Source organism: Canis aureus, chromosome 2 (assembly GCF_053574225.1).
Source record: "Canis aureus isolate CA01 chromosome 2, VMU_Caureus_v.1.0, whole genome shotgun sequence".
In the NCBI taxonomy this organism is placed as follows: domain Eukaryota; kingdom Metazoa; phylum Chordata; class Mammalia; order Carnivora; family Canidae; genus Canis; species Canis aureus.
This window is the reverse complement of record NC_135612.1, coordinates 88,346,000-88,365,081: the sequence shown is the minus strand read 5'-3', so window position 1 is coordinate 88,365,081 and position 19,082 is coordinate 88,346,000. Positions and strand designations below refer to the sequence as shown.

The following is a 19,082-nucleotide window of genomic DNA, read 5'->3' as shown; positions in this document are numbered from 1 at the left end:
TTGAGGTTTATCAAGCTAAACTTGACTCTTACCATTTCTTGTATGTATACTTTGAATCTGATCTGATTCAAACTCAAATCAGATCTGAGCTGTGCCTCATTTCTCAAGTGTTGTCTTGCCTATAGAGGGACTGGATGCACAAAGGAGTCAGGGCAGACCCAATCTGACTTTCACAGCAGTTCCAGGAACCAACTTCCAGGGAAGCTGGTGGAGTGGGAGGACCCTAAGCTGCCTCTATCTCATAGACACAACTAGGTAACGGCCAGGTTAGTATAAATAACCCAGAAAGCAACCCAAAGACTGACAGGATAGACTCTCCACACCCAAATGTAGAGAAGAGGCCACAGTGAAGAAGGTAGGAAGGGCAGAGACAAGGCTGGGAGCTAAACGGACCTGTAGGGCTGTCCCACAGGAAGGAGGGACCCCACGGGTATAGAGAGGGGGAGAGAAGCAGATTCTCATACCAGTGAGCCTGCATGAGAAGCATGAATCCCCATAATGTTTGGCCTTGAAAACCAAGGAGCCAAATGTCTCTGAGTTCTTACAATCAGCAGCCACCCAGAACTTTAAAAATCAGCAGGCTCAGCTCTGGGAGAGCAGAGGCTGAAATCCTCACCCCTAAAGAGACGGCACAGCAAACAGCCCCACAGACATACAGCATGGAGGCAGCAGTTTGAAAAATACCTGGGGCAGACAGGAGAGAGATTTGTTTGCTAATCTCAGAGCATGTGCTGGAGGAGCTGGGATCTTTGGGAGATTTCTCCAGGAACAAAGAAGCGGAGAGGTGCCATATCTTCTGCAGCCCAGTCTAGACATGTGGATGCCTGTGAGGACCAGGATGTCAACACTTTCTACCTAACTTGCTAACACCATGTCCCACCCACATGGTCTCCTGCAGATACACTCCCTCCAGCCAGGTCTGCAGCACAAGACTTGCTAACAACACAAACCCACCCCTTACTCTTCCACCTGGTACACTTCTGAAGATCCATTCCCTTTACCTGACCTGCCTTGACCCTTTCCCACAGGGGACCAGTGCAGATGTTGCTGGTACTATGTGCACCAATACTGTGTTCTTCTGCAAATGAACCCCCTCCACTTAATCCTGTCTGGAGCACTAGGATACAGTGCCACACGGCTGGCAGTGTGCAAGCAGTGCTGATAGAGGCCAGTACCACTCCAAAGTGACTCGTGCCCAAGGGAGAGAGGGTAACCACACACACCGGTCTGACTATAGCCCCAGTAGTGGTGCTGGGGGCAGACATCTGATCTGACTGCAGGCCCCATTCAACAATGAATACTTCTCAGGGGACAAGACTGGGAACACATCCAGAAAGTTCTGTGCTACTATATCTCTGTGCTACTTTATCTCCTGAGATATTGTGTATCTCTGGCCAATACCTGGTCTAACTCATTAAGTTACTTAAGCCTAACGTGGTCCCACAATGACCCACTAACACAGAGACCAATCCCTGCCCACGACAGCCAGAGAACCATTGCAGATGACTAAAGTGTCGGGTTCTAGAGAACTGGAGACATTGCACTGCAGGACACTACAGGACCTCCTCTTCTTAACATCACTACTTTCAAGAGCAGGAGACATAGCTGAGTTTTCTAATACAAAGAAACAGACCTAGAGTTAGACAAAATGAGGAGACAGAGGAGTGTGTCCTAAATGAAAGAATAGGACAAAATAACAGCAAGAGAGCAAACAAAATGGAGATAATATGCTTGACAGGGAATTTGAAGTAATGGTCATAAAGATACTCACCAGAATTAAGAGTGGGGGACCTCAGTAAGACTCTTAACAAAAAGAGTGAAAACAAAAAACCAATCAGGGATGAAGAATTAAATAGCTAAAATGAATAATACACTAGATGGAACACATAGTAAACCAGAAGGAGCGGAATGGGCCTGTGACCTGGAGTGACAGAGTAATGGAAAGCAATCAAAGCTTAACATGAGAGAGAAAAAAAAAAAAAAAATGAAAATAGACTTAGGGAACTCAGCAACACCATCAAGCATAATAACATTTTTATTACAGGGATATCAGAAGAAGAAAAGAGAGAAAAGGGAGTAGAAAATTTATTTTAAGGACTAATAGCTGAAAACTTCCAAATTTGGGGAAGGAAACAGAAATCCAGACCAAGAGGCACAGACAGCCCCCAACAAAATTAACCCAAGGAGGTCCACAGCAAGACACCTTGTAATTAAGATGGCCAAAAGCAGTGATAAAGAGAAAAATTTTAAAGCAGCAGGAGAAAAGCAGTTACATACAAGAGAAACCTCATAAGGCTATCGGTTCATTTTTCAGCAAAAATTTTGCAGGCCAGAATAGAGTAGCATGATACATTCAAAGTGCTCAAAGTAAAAAACCTACAGCCAAGAATAATGTATCCAGTAAGGCTATCATTCAGAATAGAAGGAGTTGAAGAGTTCCCCAGACAAACAGAAGCTAAAGGAATTTATCACCACTAAACCAATTCTATGAGAAATGTTAAAGGGGACTTTTTGGGTGAAAGGGAAAGACAGTAAGGAGTAAGAAAAGTAGGAACCACAAAGCAGTAAAAATAAGTATATCTACAAAAATCAGTTAACGGATTCACAAAATAAAATAATTCACAAAACAAAAGGATATCTAAAATGTGGATACCAATACCTAAAATGTGGAGGGGAGAGAAGTAAACATATGGGTTCAAACCTAAGTGACTTTCAACTTAATATAGACTACTATATGTATATAATACACAAACCTAATGATAACTGCAAATTAAAACTTGGTATTAAGAGTGGAAAAAAAAGAGTGGAAAAAACAAACAAACAAAAAAAACAACAAAGAGAGCGAGGTGAGAGAGAAAGGAACCTAAGTCTATCACTAAAGAAAGCCAGCAAACCATGATAGTGTAAGACAAGAACAAAAGTAATCATAAAACAAAGAACAAAATGGCAGTAAGTACATACCTATCAATAATTACTCTGAATGTAAATGGACTAAATGCTCCAATCAAAAGACATAGGATGATGGAATGAAAATATATATATATATATATATATATATATATATATAGCCTACAAAAGACTCATTTCAGACCTAAAGATACCTGCAGATTGAAAGTGAAGATGGAGAAACATTTATCATGCAAATGGTATGAAAAGAAAGCCAGGGTAGTGATTGTTAGACAAAGTAGCCTTTAAAACAAAGTAACAAGAGACAAAGAAGGGCACTATGTAATAATAAAGGGGACAATCCAAAAAAGAATATAACAATTGTAAATGTTATGGACCTAACATGGGAGCACCAAAATACATAAAGCAGCTATTACAAACATAAAATAATAGTAATGCAATAATAGTAGGGGACTTTTAATATCACACTCACATTAATGGGCAGATCATTCAAACAGAAAGAAAATCAACAAGGAAACAATGGCTTTGAATGACACATTGGACCAGATGGATTTAACAGATTCAGAACATTCCACCCTATAATAACAGAATACACATTCTTTTCAAGTGCACACTGGTATATTCTCCAGAATGGGTCACATATTAGGCCACAAAACAAGTCTCAACAAATTCAAAAAGATCAAAGTCATACCATGCATCTTTTCTGACCAAACCACTAAGACACTAAAAATTAGCCACAAGGAAAAATCTGGAAAGAACACAAAAATATATGGAGGTTAAGTAACATGCTACAAACCAATGAATGGGTCAACTGAGAAATCAAAAAATCAAAACATACATGGAGACAAATTAAGATGAAAATATAATGGTCCACAATCTTTGGGATGCAGTAAAAGCTGTTCTCAGAGGGAAGTTTATAGAAACAGAGAGAAGTTTATAGGCCTACCTCAAGAAGCAAGAAAAACCTCAACTCACACCTAAAGGAGCTAGAAAAAGAACAAATAAAACCCCAAACCAGAAGAAGGAAAGACATAATAAAGATCAGAGCAGAAATAAACTAAATATAAACAAACAAACAAACAAAAAAACACGACAGAACAATGAAGCCACAGCTGGTTCTTTGAAAGATCAACAGAATTGATACATCTTTAGCTGGAATCATAAGAAAAAAAGAAGAGAAAAGAAAGGATTCAAATGAACAAAATCAGAAACCAAAGAGGAAAAATAATACCACCACAGAAATACAAACGATTATAAGAGAATATAATGAAAAATGATATGCCAACAAATTGGACAACTTAGAAAAAAATGGATAAAACATAAAACCTACCAGAACTGAATGAGGAAGAAATACAAAATTTGAACAGACCAATTACCAGCAATAACATTGAATCAGTAATCAATATACTCCCAATAAACAAAAGCCCAGGGCCTGAGCAGTTCCACAGGTAAATTCTACCAAACATTTATAAAGAGTTAATAGCTGTTCTCAAACTTTTCCAAAAAAATAAAAGAGGAAGGAAAGCTTCCAAATTCATTCTATGAGGCCAGCATTTAACCTGATTAAACATGCAGAAGAATGAAACAGGATCACTTTCTTACATCATGCACAAAAATAAACTGAAAATGGAATAAGGTCCTATATGTGAGTCTTGAAACCATAAAAATCCTAGAAGGAACACGGACAGTAATTTCTCCAAAATCATCCATAGCAATATTTTTCCAGATTATTTCTCCAGGCAAGGGAAACAAGGGAAAAATAAACTACTGGGACTACATCAAAATTCAAAGCTTCTGCACAGCAAAGAAAACAATCAATAAATCTAAAAGACAACCTACTGAAAGGGAGAAGATATTTGCAAATGATAAACCCAATAAAGGGTAGTATCCAAAAAATATAAAGAATGGGGACAACTCAAGACAAAAAAAATATAATTAAGATGGGCAGAAAACTTGAACAGATGTTTCTTCAAAAAATATATGCAGATAACCAACAGACACATGAAAAGATGCTCAACATCACTTACCAGGGGAATGCAAGTCAAAACCACAAGGAGATATTCACCTCACACCTGTCAGGATGGCTAAAAGTCAAAAAACACAAGAAACAACTAGTATTGGTGAGGCTGTGGAACGAAAGGAACACTTGTGCACTGTTGGTGGGAATGCAATCTGGTGTAGCCACTACGGGAAACAGTATGGAGACCCTCAAAAAATTAAAAACCGAATTATGAACCAGTAATTCGACTACAGGGTTATGTACCCAAAGAATATGAAAACACTAATTCCAAAAGATTTACACACCCCTATTTTTATTCTAGCATTATTTACAGTAGCCAAATTATGGAAGCAGCCCAAGTGTCAATCAATAGATGAATGGATAAAGAAGTGGTATGGGGGGCACCTGTGTGGCTCAGTGGTTGAGCGTCTGCCTCTGGCTCAGGGTGTGATCCCAGGGTCTTGGGATCGAGTCCCACATCAGGGTCCCCACAGGGAGCCTGCTTCTACCTCTGCCTCTCTGTGTCTCTCATGAACAAATAAAATCTTTAAAAAATGGGACACACACACACACACACAATGGACTATTACTCAGCCATAAAAAAGAATGGAATCTTGCCATTCGCAACAACATGGATGGGTCTAGGGCGTATAATGCTAGTGGAGTCAGTCAGAGAAAGACAAATATCATGGGATGTCAAACTCGTTTGTGGAATTTAAGCAACAAAGCAAGTGAACAAAGAGGAAAAAAAAACCCGACAAACCAAAAAAACAGACTTACCTCTAGAGAACAGACCGATGGTTACCAGACGGGAGGTGGGCGGGAGAGTGGAGGGGACACGTACTTGTCGTGACGTGTGCTGAGTAATGCAATGTACACTAACATAAACTAATATGACACTGCACGGGAACTATATTGGAATTAACATTGTTTTTAAAAATGCAACACATTAAATGACTTTAAAAGGCAAAACACAACAGAGTTCTAGGAATGGACTCCAGTGAGACTAGGGACCAGGGAGGGTTAAGGTTTTCTCTTTTTTTCCTTTTTTTTTTTTTTTTTTTTTTTAATAAACACAAGACTTTATTATGTTTACATGAATTGGAAATACTCAAATGGTTGTGTACTCTTTCAAAAACTTTTTGACCATGTGGTTTATTTTTTTCCCCCTAACACATAATTCTGCTTAGCATAAGCTGGGATGGTGCAGCAGGCTTGGCACATTAGATATTCTATTAAGGTTGACATTAAAATGACAAATATCTCTGACCAACTGGCTTCATATATTTAATGAGGAATGTACCTATCTAATTAGAAAACTGGAAAAAAAAAACTCACTGATTCAACTACAAATGTATATTGAACATCCCCCCAGACATAGCTTTTTTTAGTAAGTGCTACAAATTAGTAAAATAGCCTATGAAGCAGCTATAGTCCAATGTACACCTAGATGAAACCGGAGGACTCTTTTGGGATCGTTCTGAAGTGGAAACCACAAAAATCAGTGTAAAACTAGACTTGTTTTCTCAATTCCAATCGACTCAATCAACGACTCGTGCATCAACGACCGGTGGGAACAGCTGGATCACAGCAGCTGTTGCCCTCAGAATGGAATTCAAAGATCAATCCTTCAGCACGAACCTGCAGAACTTTATCTGAGAACAAAGTCGCAGGTGACGGAAGAGCCAACACTGAAGAACTCAGAGCAAGTGAGTGTGAGTCTTACTCATTTGGTGGCTCTTCATTTACATTCAAGAGCAACTTACGTGCTGCTGGGGAGAAAAAGAATAAGAAAATTAAGCCGAAATATAAATCGCTGAAAAGCCACAAAAGTGACAAGACAATATCAACAGGACCAAGGTGATATGGGAAAGTAATGCAATTTAGAAAGAGCTTTGAAGACATTTCCATTAAAAAAAACAAAACAAAAACAACAACAAAAAAAAGCAATACAACATTCCATAAATCTTTTAAAAACCTTACAGCCTTCAAAACTGTATTTATAAAATACATCCATCCAGAAGTGCTTTGATCTACACAGGCCATAATCAGTGGAGTTAATTACGTGGAAGTCTGGTAGCTGATTCATGTGTAATTCTCATTAAGATACCCTCACTTTGTACAGACACGATTAAAACAGAAGTGCACGCTCCTATTGTAAGGTATAAAAACGTAAGACTGACACACAATGACAAACACCTATTTATTGTATTAAATACAAGCCTGAAGTGTTAAGTTGATAGAACAGATCTCCCATAAAACGACACTGCAGCTTCTCCAAGTCCTGCTGGTGCTTTGACAAGGAAAACAACGGTTTGGAGGGTTTGTGTGTGTGTGTGTGTGTGTGTGTGTGTGTGTGTATGTTTTGGTTTGAAATCCATCAAAAAGCAACAACCGGAGGGTATAAAATAACGTAAAATCCCAAGCTCAGAGGTTTACCCCAAGGCTTCGAATCCCCACGGCGGCCGCAAGCAGGGAAGGAATGTGAGGGTCACAGCTTGGGCGCACCCCTCGGCCTGGGCCCGCGGCTACACGGCCGTCTCGTGTTTCCACAGGCCGGTGCTGACGCTGCCGGGGCCGTCGGGGGGCAGCGCGGGGCCCTCCTGCGCACGGCCTCGGCCGGGGCCGTTGGGGACGGCCAGGTTCAGGCCGTAGGACTTGTGCTGGCCGTCGAGCTGGCCTGCGCCCGCCTTCCCGCCCGCGTCCCTCCTGCTGCCGGGCCAGGGCCTCTCGCAGTCTCTGCTGCTCCGGGGCGGCGGGCCGCAGCCGTCGCTGCTGTCCTGCTGGGCCGCGCCGTGCTGCCGGGCGCGGTGGGCCAAGTGGGCCAGGTGGGCCAGGTGGGCCCTGCGGCCCCGCGCGGCCGGGCCGTTCTGCACGCTGCCCTCCACGCTCGTGGGCACGTCGTAGGCGTACTCCCTCAGGACCGTGAGCCGGCTGGCCCGGTGCCCTTTGCTTCTGTTCTTGTGGTGGCGGCTCGGGTGCCCGTTGGTTCGAAACTGCGCCTCCAAGGGCGCCACGTGCATCTTGAGGTCGTTGTCCACCGAGTGCTCCGTCAGACTGTTCTCGAGGGGCGGCGCGGGGCTCACGGGCGCGGCGGCGGCGTGGCACTGGGCCGCGGCGGCCTGCAGGTTGGTCAGCTTGCAGCCCTGGGAGGAGTTTTTGAAGCTCGACGTGCTCTTGTTGGTGCACGAGGACTCCGCGCTGCTGTGGGCACACTTGGGGGCCTCTCCGTTCGGGCCCCCGGGGTTGGGGGGCTGCACGTCCACCTGCACGGAGTAGGCGCCCCGGCCGGGGCAGCAGGTCGCGATCCACGCCAGCCTCACGTCCTCCCTGTTGACACAGTGGTGGACCACGACGAAGGCGCCGAAGCTCAGGCACGCGGCCCCGAAGAAGCAGCTGAAGACCAGGTCCAGGGGGTAATCGGAGGAAACGGCCAGGGCCCCGAACATCCACAGGGCCACGTAGGACAGCAGGGTGAGGCTGGCGCCCAGCAGCTGCGCGCGGAAGGTGTGCTCGTTCTCCAAGGCCGCCGTGGGGGCCAGCGGCAGGCCCAGCGCCTCCGGGCGGCTGCCCTCGCCGCTCTCGCCGGCCGCCAGCCGCTGCTGCTCCTCCGCGGGCTCCTTGAGCTCGTACCTGCGCTCGGGGTGCCTCCTCAACTGGATGAATATGCTCAGGAAGTACATGCAGTTGACGAAGGTGATGAAGCCGGCGGGCCCGTAGAAGGCTCCCAGGGAGGGTTCCCAGGCCATCCAGCAACTAGAAGAGCAGAGGGCACAGCGGTTGAGGGGCTGCGCGCCATCCCCTGCTCCAGGAACCGCGGGAGGCCCGGGCGGCAAAGCACCAAGGGCCAGCATGGGGTGGGGGACCCGGGGACCGGGGACAGGGCTGCAGAGAGCACGGGACACTCACTAGGGCGCGCTCAGCCGGCTGCCGTAATTCCTGACGTTGGCCGCCGCCGTGATGCCGCACACTATGACCGGGATGCCGCCGCCAATCAGGTAGAACCTGGACGGGGGCACAAGGCAGAGATCAGCTCAGCACCCAGGCATCCAGGACACCCCTCCCAGCGTCCCCGCCCCACCGGCGTCACTCCTTGAGGACTGGCTATTATTTCCTACTCCAAGAACAACCCAGAGAGTCACTTTTGGGGGCAGCTCTGTTAAGAGTAACTTTAAAAAAATTTTTTTTTAAAGATTTTACTTATTTATTTATGAGACACACAGAGGCAGAGACACAGGCAGAGGGGAAGCAGGCTCCCTGCAGGCAGCCTGACGTGGGACTCGATCCCGGGATTCCCGGGATTCCTGGGAGTCCAGGATCAGGCCCTGGGCTGAGGGCGGGCGCTACACTGCTGAGCCACCCGGGATCCCCAAGAGCAACTTTTTTTTTTTTTTAATTTTTATTTATTTATGATAGTCACAGAGAGAGAGAGAGAGAGGCAGAGACATAGGCAGAGGGAGAAGCAGGCTCCATGCACCGAGAGCCCGACGTGGGATTCGATCCCGGGTCTCCAAGATCACGCCCTGGGCCAAAGGCAGGCGCCAAACCGCTGAGCCACCCAGGGATCAAGAGCAACTTTTTGAAAACGTTTCGGTGTTCGCTCGGCCGCCTTTCTGTTCCAGGAGCTGCCCGGCGGCAGCAGCAGCGCAGCGGGGCTTGAGGAAAGCTGGTCGGCTCCTGCCACCCTGTGGGCAGGCCGGGCCACTGCAGGCTGCGATCCCGGGCCTACGCTCCTCCTTTCCCAAGGAACCAACTGGCTTCCTTGGATCCCATCCGGCCCTTAGGGTCCCACTGTGCCACAGGCCAGACAAAACATGCGACGGCGGGAACTGTGCACGAGCGTGGCTAGGCCTGGGCCTTCTGGGACGCCCCGACTGCGGGCGCTCAGGCCTTCTGGACCCCGGCCCGGGGACCCACTGGGGACAGCAGGGGAAATGACGGTGCCCTAAGAACGGAGGGAGACAGGGTGGCAGTGGGGGCGGGGGGGGGTTTCCTACAAACAGAGACTTCGTGGCCGGAGCTCTGGGAGCTCTGCGAGCTCTGTGATGAGAGGAAGCGGGGCCGCTGGGCCTGGCCGGCCCGCCTGGCTGCCGGCACGACCCTTCCTCCGCACCTGCGCCCGGATCCTGAGCTGGCTGGACACAGGCATACTCAGGACTTCACGCCTTGTACTTGGTGCTTTTTTTTTCCTCTCTCAGAACCTAACAGGAAGGGTGTTGGGGTCCCTAAATCTCTTCAACCCCCGTCTCTCAGTTCTTTTCACGCCAGTGACCTAAGAGTCCATCGCATCCTGTAATGTGGCTCCGTGGCCGAGCGCTCCTGCTGCCCGTCAGGGTCCACGGGACCACTCGCCCCCTGGCCCTTCCATGTTCTCCGTGTTCTTTCAATTCTCCCCTTTACGTGCTACGGCCCATCTATGGAATGTGAACATGGCCCCAGGATCATGCTTTTAAGAGACCTCCCGGGGCAGCTGGCTCGTCGTCACTGCTTCACTGACCACACGTGAGCACGTCTCCCCGCTGTCTGCAAAACGCCCAGCACGCCCTCCCTGCCCAGCACCAGGTTTCCAAAGGTTCTGGCTTCAGGACTCCTGGGGACCACCCGGACGACCTCAGCTGAACCCCTAACCCCCAGGCTCTCCAATTCCTACTCCGTGTTAATGGAAGCCTGTCCTATAAGGTTACCTAGTCGGGCCATTCCCTTAGGTCACAGTGGACGTCAGCGGCTGCCCCCATTTTACCATGGCTCCCAGACGCCTGTCGCAGAGCCGTCACCCTGAATTCGTCACTTTCCACCATATGCTGTAGGTTCCGGCCAAAGTGCATTTCTCCAGGTTCCCTCAGCACCCCACATCATCCTGGATCCACGGGGTCACCCGTCCCCTCTGCCCTCATCACGAACGAGGGTTCATCACTAATGGTCGGTACTTCCTGACACCCGCCATCCCGCCAAATTAACGGCACCTCTGTTTGTACTTTCAAAAGAACGTATCCCCACCACAGCTCTTGTACCGCCTGCAGTTGGTCCTTCATGGTCTCCTCGGGCCGACTGGAAACTCCTCAAAGGCAGGACAGCTTCAGTGCCCGGCCCAGGGCCTGGTGCACAGCCCGCCTCCAATACGCTCAGTCACCACTGGTCAACTTTTACTCCTCCACCATGAAAACCCATTATTTTTTATTATAATTGAGAAGAAGGGTGTAACTCCCAACACTGCGTGGTCTTTCGCAGAGAATGATTCAATTGAAACATATTTAAGGAGATTAAAAATCTCTGACATGGTCCCAAGGAAATACAAACAGCTAACATTGTCTTAGAGCCTGTTAGATGGCCCGTCCCACCTGCAGACGCTCACTTACTCCCACTTTATAGATGAGGGTGGGCGGGGGGAGGCCTGGAGAGGCAACACTTCACGCAGGCTCCCAGCTGGAAGGCCGCGCAGCCGGTACTCAAACCCAGGAAGCCGGGCAGCCCCTGTGGCGCAGCGGTTTAGCGCCGCCTGTAGCCCAGGGCATGATCCTGGAGACCCGGGATTGAGTCCCACATCGGGCTCCCTGCATGGAGCCTGCTTCTCCCTCTGCCTGTGTCTCTGCCTCTCTCTCTCTCTGTGTGTGTGTCTCTCTCATGAATAAATAAATAAAATCTTTAAAAAAAAAAAAAAAAAAACCCAGGAAGCCCAGCTGACAAGTCCACCCTATATTCTCTGAAACCTACTCAGCATGCTTCTGTTTAAAAAAGCTTCAATGGAACAGTTTAATGAACATTTAGCGTAACACAGTAAACAGAGATAACAGGTACCTGAGCATCGGTCTTGGCGGGGGTGGCAGTTCATCAGGATCCTGGCATCGTTTAGCCTTTTTAGTGACTTGTTTATAGATATTTCGAGCTGTCACTCCCACCCACAATACGGTAGCAAGAGTGGAATAATGAAGAATTATACCAACCTAGAAAGAAGAGTGAAGAATATATAAACTAAAAAGGGAAAAAAAAAAAAAAAAAAAACCCTCGCCAGTAGTTAACTGTCTCCAAGGTTTACCAAAAATAACTGGTAAGTAATTTTTTCCAAAACAGCATAAAGAGATATTCTGAAGATCGATTCCTTTGGCCGCTAATGAAACAAAGCATTCTAACAGACGTACAAGAGACGATGATGTGCTCTAACAGACAAAGCAATGCTTGGATCTAGGAGGCCCACAGACCACAGATGCTTTACACCCAAGACGGAGCCCTTCATACACAGTAATTCCCTTTTGGAATCAATGCACTCTTTGACGACATTAAACCACAGGCGTGTTTCTCGCAGACGCAATGTCACATACACTGGAGTTCATTTTCTGAGGCCCATGTTTGAGGAGGAAGGTAGAGGGCAAGGGTTCAGGGGGAAGTCACTGCACACAGAGAGTAAGCATTAGTGTGACCGACCTGAGTTGTTCTAATTCAGAGCCTTTATACATGGTAACGGTAGGTCAGTGATATAATACATTGGTGGGTAAGAGGGGGAGGTGTAAAACCTAACCTTTACTTGGTTTTAAAGACTGATTGATTGATTGGTTCATGAGACACACACACACACAGAGAGGCAGAGACATAGGCAGAGGGAGAAGCAGGCTCCATGCAGGGAGCCCGATGCGGGACCCGATCCCGGGTCTCCAGGATCACGCCCTGGGCCAAAGGCGGCGCTAAACTGCTAAGCCACCGGGGCTGCCCTTTACCTGGTTTTAAAAGCAGGATCCACCGGTATCTGCCGTGATACCTCAGCAAAGGCACATAACCCCGCAAGCACTGGTTTCCTCGTTTGCAAAGAGAGAGAGATGGAGGTGCCGTGGGTGGGGCTAACCAGGACAGTCTACCTAGAGATTCAGCATGTTGTCTGGCACATAAACAATCAAGAAAAATACTATCTATGTTTTTATCATTACTTATTAGGAGGGTGCTTTTAAGTGAATAATGTTACCTCTCTAAATTAATTTTCCTCATTGGAATAGAGGGAAGGTTATCAATCACCATCCCTAGGGTTTCTGTAGGGACTGTAAGGGCACAAGATTGGAGACACAACAGGTACCCCCAAAAATAGTGGAAAATTGCAGTGTATGGAATGGTCACATTACTTAAGTTCCTTCCCCAGAGGAGTGGTGGGCGCATGTTTACCACGTGGTGTGAACCAACTCTATCTGGAGATAAAATTCTAGTTGGAGATACGTAAGGGCCTAGGGAAGGTTTAAATCCATTTTAATAAAACTAAGTGTCTGTGTCATTGGAGCATCAAGGACATAATTCAGCTTTCTTATCTGACTAATTACTTCCTATCTTTTTGATCATTTCGCTTTATATAATTACCACAGGTAAAATCCTATTAGTGAAAATCTTCAAGACAAATTTTTTCATTCTAAAAGGACGGCTCCCCAATCTCAAGAAAATCAAACTGACTGACATTATCAAACCTAGGTCAAAGGCATTTAGATCGCTGCCCAGAGTTCATTTTAATGAGAATCAGCGTGCAGCCGAAATCTGGCAAGTGGAAAGCCAAGTCTTATTTTGCAAGACAAAAGAGAGGACAATCCCTGTCCAGGGTGAATCTTACACTGACTCGGGAAGTGCTGGCAGGGTGGATCCGGCTTGGCCAGCCTAGAAAATTCAGTTATTTTCTACATAAGGAAAAAAGTGGCTCCTTGGTTTCCATTCGTTTTACTGTCTGTATGATAAAAGCACAATTTACAGAGAAAAGTGGAACAAAAAAGCATAAAAGAAACCTTAAGCAATCTGGAGTCACACCAAATACTGTAAGTAAAAATAGTGTAAATGAATTTGGTCCATCGACACTGAAACGTTGGAGATAAATCACTAGTATTGACTCAAAATGGTAGGCTTCACCACTGGCGGAGATCTCTCAGAGGCCGGGGTCAGAAGAACGAGACAGAGCTGTAGAGTAAATAAGTTTAAAAAATAGGAGTGAAAACATTTTCAACACAGGAGGTGCAAGATGGAGCATTTTGTTGTTTTAGATCTAAGAGGCAAAGCTCAACCTTTAGATTTTGAAGCGTTTCTTACGGCACTTCAAAATTTCCAGAGTGCTGATGCTTGAAAGATACTAAAGCCTTCAAACAAAGAAGAGCAGAATTTTAGGAGTCTGATGTCACCTCGTAACCATCATGTAAGCAAATCCCCAGGTAATCCACGAGAACCAGATTTAATAAAAGGGGGAAGAGAGAACTGGCAGGGAGGGTATTTCTCTTGGAATGGGATGCTTCCTCCTGGATTCTCCATCAGACACGTGAAATGCAACCTCATTGTCGCATTTCTTTCACATAAATGGGAAATACACGTGGAAAGGCCGTAAAGTTTGGGACTAAGTATAATTCATGGAGCCTGTAAACGATTAACTAAATGCAACAGGTGATGACTTAAGACAGTCACTTGACCTCAAGAGATCAATTTCCAAGCTGTAAAATGGATATAAAAATAACTATCCTCAAGAATTTGCACTCTATAGGTTACCAAACCATAAGCTCTCACAAACTAGAGACTGGACATTATATTGATTTTTAACCACCAGTAACCCTAAGAGAGTACAGCATATATAGTGAGTGTGGGGGGGGAAAAAGACGTTTAATATTCATATAATCATGTATGAATGCACAGGAAATAAAAACAGCTCCCACTACTGAATGTCCGCTGCGTGCCCCCAAAACCTATTAAGACAACTTGTATGTGTTTCCATTTTATCCTCCTAATGTCACCATTCGGTGAAGGGTATTATTAACTTTGAGCTACAGACAGGGAGAGGGCATCTGAAAGACATGAAATCGTCCACTAGAGGTCACGGGCTCAGTGGCAGGCCTGCGTCTCCAACCCACGTCTGCTGGTTTCCAAGACCCATGCCCCTTCCATTATGCCATGCTGGTCTTCACTAAATCGTGAGGCACAGTGATGGGGGGCGAGGGGGCGCTGAGGGACGCCTGAGTCAGGGAGACTGGCATCTGAACCACACCTCTGCCACCCAAGAGCCCTGGCGATCTGCGGGCAAGTTGCATCAATTCCCTAAGACTCAATTTCTGTACTGATAAAATACAGGAGGAAGAAGTGCCTTCTAGGGTTAATACGAAAGTGAAGATAACACATCGCAGGAGTTGGCAAGCAAAATGCCTTAATATTCGCTGATTAAATCTCCCCAATGCATTTCACGTGCCACGGCACAAGAACTCTGGGTGAGAGACACGAAAGGACACCAGGGAAGGTTAGCCGGCGCCGTAGTTAATAAAGTAAATCATGGAGTGGTAGGCCAACAAGGTGACTTCAACAAGATCCAGCCAAATCTTTTCGCCGCATAGCTAAGGAAACCAAGGACTAGAAAATGAATGATGACACAATCATTTGGCAGCACATCATGACCCAAAACCCAGGACCCTTCCAACCCGGAGTCCACAGCCCCGGCCACTCTGGCACTTGGCTTCTTAGCTCTCCTTCAACTCCTTCTGCAAAAGAGAGCCCAAGCCTGTAGAACGTGGGACTGACCTAGGACGCAGAACGGGGTGGAAACCCTAGTGGAACCCGTTCTCACCGTCCACAGAGACTATGAGCTCCGCAAGGGAAATACGGACATAAAATACCCCGATGATGCGCACACAGGAAACTACACGTAAGGTACGCACACGTTAGGCTTCCCTGTTGGAACCTTAGGATTCTAACAGGTGACTGAGGGGCAGAAGAACCTTAATGATCACTTAGAGGTTAACGAGCCCAACCCATCGCGTTACGGAAGACACGTTAAGGCCCTGCTAGGTTAAGTGACTAGTCATACTGAGGTGGAAACAAAGGCAGAAGAAAAAATTATTGCATTTCCTTACTGCCTACAGCCCACTGACAAGTCCTTGAAACAGGCAGAGGGACCTTCCACCAGGGGCTCAACCGCCTGCATGGTCCTACGTTGCTGAGGGCAATGGGCACTCTTAGGCCGACCCCCAGGAGCCTGAAGTCTGCTTTAACATATAAAAATTCCCCTGGAAACCTGCTTTATCTCTACTTTCAAGATACGTGTTGGCCATCATCCCCCAAGCGTACGACCCATGAATACACATCTACAGGATCTCAGGCTAAGGTTTTACTAGACTGCAATAAATGACCTTCCCCTCCCGTCCCACAAGAGCTAGTCCTCTCAAGGTCCTGGAAACCTTGCTTCCGAAATTCCTTAGAGGCTTTGGCTATTCCTAAGCTCCTCCCTGAATGTATATCATGGGCCCCTCCTCATGACCTCAGGACAGCTCTTCCTGCCCCCGGGCCTGTCCCGTGCTTTAATAAAACCACCTCCTTGCACCGAAGACGTCTCCAGGATTCTCTCTGGAATCCTCTCTGTCCGCTTTGAACCCTCACGTCTTTCCTACATCTGAACCAGGCATCCCGGCAGACACAGGGTTAGAACCCACCTGCCAGTGTCTGGAACGCCAGGCTGGTCCTGCCGCTTCCACCAACCCCCGTCGGCAGGCTCCCAACCGAACTACCACAACGGCACAGTGAAGCCGGTCATGTCTGAGTCAGAAACGGCGAGAATGTTGTCTTTCATAGAGGAACGGGAGAACATTGTAAAAACAGAAGCTAATGCCGTGTGAAAACATGTCAAGACTTGCCTTTCCTTTAAAAAAAAAAAAAAATCTTTAAGTCACGGACATTCAACGTAGAGGCCCTGAACGCTGCACAAATTCCTCTCCTTTTCTTTCTAGAAAACGTGTATCATTCAGGACGGTGAAAGGCAGGCCTCTTCACAACGGCCTCTTTCTATTCATTTCCTAAGGAAATAAATGTGTCTGCTCCGTGAAAACAAGGAATCCTTTTACACAAAACTGAGACTCCCACCACCGCCACTGTGCACTCTCCTCATAGCCTCTGCTCAAAATGGCGCCAGGGTCCAGTGATTCCCACTATTTGTGAATCGGGGGCCCTTTTTGTTCATTCACCCAATAAATATTTGTTAGGGATCTAGTATCACCTACTCTGGGTCAAGTCCCAATGCTGATCCTTGGATAAACACGGGGCAATCAGATCAATGGGACTCCTGCCCCTGCGGAGCGTCGGGTCCAGAGACGGCAAATACGGAAACACCAGTCAACAGCAAAGTGTGGTAGGCATCGTGGAGATGTCGCAAGCACCACAAGGTAATGAAGGGAGGGGAGGGACAGCATCTCCCCAACGGTTAACAGTAAACTGAGACCTACAAACAAGATGAGTAGGGATCAAAATGGGGGGCGGGGTGGGGAGGAACTCAGAGAACACGACCATCTTCTGTGCGTAGAGGCAGTGGACTCCAGACCCATTACCTGACCTCTCACAGGCTCCAATCCAGTCTGCTTCCCAGTGTATACCAACGGCCTGCAACAGAAATATTCTGCACAGCTGAGAGGTAATTTTGTCAATAGTGACAGTAGGAGTAGTAGTAGCTAGTATCTATTGAGCACTTACTGTATACCAGGTCTCCTGAGTGCCTTAATCCTCTCCACGATTGCGCCCACCTGCAGTATGAGCTGGATGTCAGCACTACAATACTGGATTGCCAACCTTAGGTTTAGGACACATTCTGGTGACTAGACCAAGCACACTCTGATTTTATTTAATCAGTCATTATTCCTAAGTGCCTGAGAATCTCTCAGCAAGACAGAAGGTAAGACCTTGACCAAAACCTGTATCAAACAATTTAGTCCCCTTCACCCAAGGCAATCATCCCTCTTTATCGTATGTTTATCATCCCTCTGTCTTCCTTCTACAGTTTTACTGGATCTGCATTATTTTCATTAAAAGCGAACAGTTTCATTTTAGTTACTTCTTGCTTTATTAAAAAAAAAAAGGACAGCAGGTTGGGCGTAATTTATGGGACTTAATTTTTTCACATATATTCCTCAGACTTACTCATATTGTTACACATTGTTGTAATTCATTAGTTTTGACTGTTGCATAATATCACAGTTTATTCATTCACTCTGTCACCGACAGGCATTTGGGTTGCCTCCAGGATTTTTTCTGTCATGCGCAGTGCTGCTCTGAATATTCATGTGCACGGGCGAGCGCACCCTCGGAGTCAGGAGTGGGGCTGCTGGGTCCCAGGGTCTAGGCACGTTTGACCTCAGGCTGCAGAGCTGCCCAGAATCATCCGCTTACATTCCCACCCACGGTGTGTAACCACGTGCATCCACATGTTGGTCAGGACTGATTTCTGCTGACAGCAAAGGCATGAGTGGAACCCCACTGTCGTCATTTCAATCTCCATGACCGCCAACCACGCTGAGCACCTCTTCCCATGCGCACGGACTCTGTGGACACTACGCTTCTAGGAGAAGCCTGTCCATGCTCACCACTGTTTCTCCTGGGTTGTTTGTGTCATTCTCATTGATTATAGTTCTTAATTGATTTTTTTTATTCCACTGCCCTTCCAATGACATGTATTAAGAAGAGCATCTTCCAATTTGCTTGTCTTTCTACTTTCATTAAGGAACCTTAATTAACAAAAGCTCTTATTTTTAATTTAGTTAAAATTATCTCTCTTCTAGTCAATGCCTTTTAGTGTTCCATTTAAGAAATCCCTATCCCATAAATTAAAAAAAAAAAAAAAAAAAGAAATCCCCATCCCGGGGCACCAGGGTGGTTCCGTCGGTGAAGCGTCTGCCTTCGGCTCAGGTCATGATTCCAGGGTCCTGGGATCCAGCCCTGCATTGGGCTCCTGACTCAGTGGAGAGCCCGCCTCTCCCTCTGTCCCTCACCCCTCTCATGCTCTCTCTCTCACTCTCAAATAAATAAATACCATCTTTATGAAAAAAAGGGACCAAGGACTGTGATATTTTCTAATACAAACTTTAACATTTTGGCTTGGCCATGTTAGGTTTTTAGTCCATGCACGGTTGACACTTTTCATAAGGCCTGAGGTACAGGTCCACTCTAAGGTTCTTACGCGTGGATTTTCCCCAGCATCTTTTTACTGCACAGAGGGCCCTCTTCCCCCAAGTGATGAGGCATGCAAACCTCCGTCTCATACCGAAGTTCCACATGGGTCTGCTTCTGAGTCTCTGTTCTGCTGTGCTGGTCAGGTCTCTCTCCACACCAGATGCCACAGAGTTAATGACGAAAGAAGCCTCCTAAATTCTGATGATTAGAAGGACCGTGTTCCTTGTTCTACTCTTCCTTTGCAGACGCGTCCTGG

General features: G+C 46.7%; 1 protein-coding gene across 1 annotated transcript in view; it reads right to left on the bottom strand.

The window, feature by feature from the left end:
* Positions 1 to 7,095: 7,095 nt before the first annotated feature.
* ADGRA3 (adhesion G protein-coupled receptor A3) overlaps positions 7,096 to 19,082 on the bottom strand; it is a 120,988-nt gene continuing 109,001 nt past the window's right edge. The window contains exons 17-19 of the mRNA XM_077881032.1: positions 11,702 to 11,847; positions 8,816 to 8,911; positions 7,096 to 8,662 (exon numbers count right to left, since the gene is read on the bottom strand). Coding sequence (XP_077737158.1) covers positions 7,435 to 8,662; positions 8,816 to 8,911; positions 11,702 to 11,847 — 1,470 coding nt within the window. The 3' untranslated portion in view covers positions 7,096 to 7,434. The remainder of the gene's footprint in view (positions 8,663 to 8,815; positions 8,912 to 11,701; positions 11,848 to 19,082) is intronic.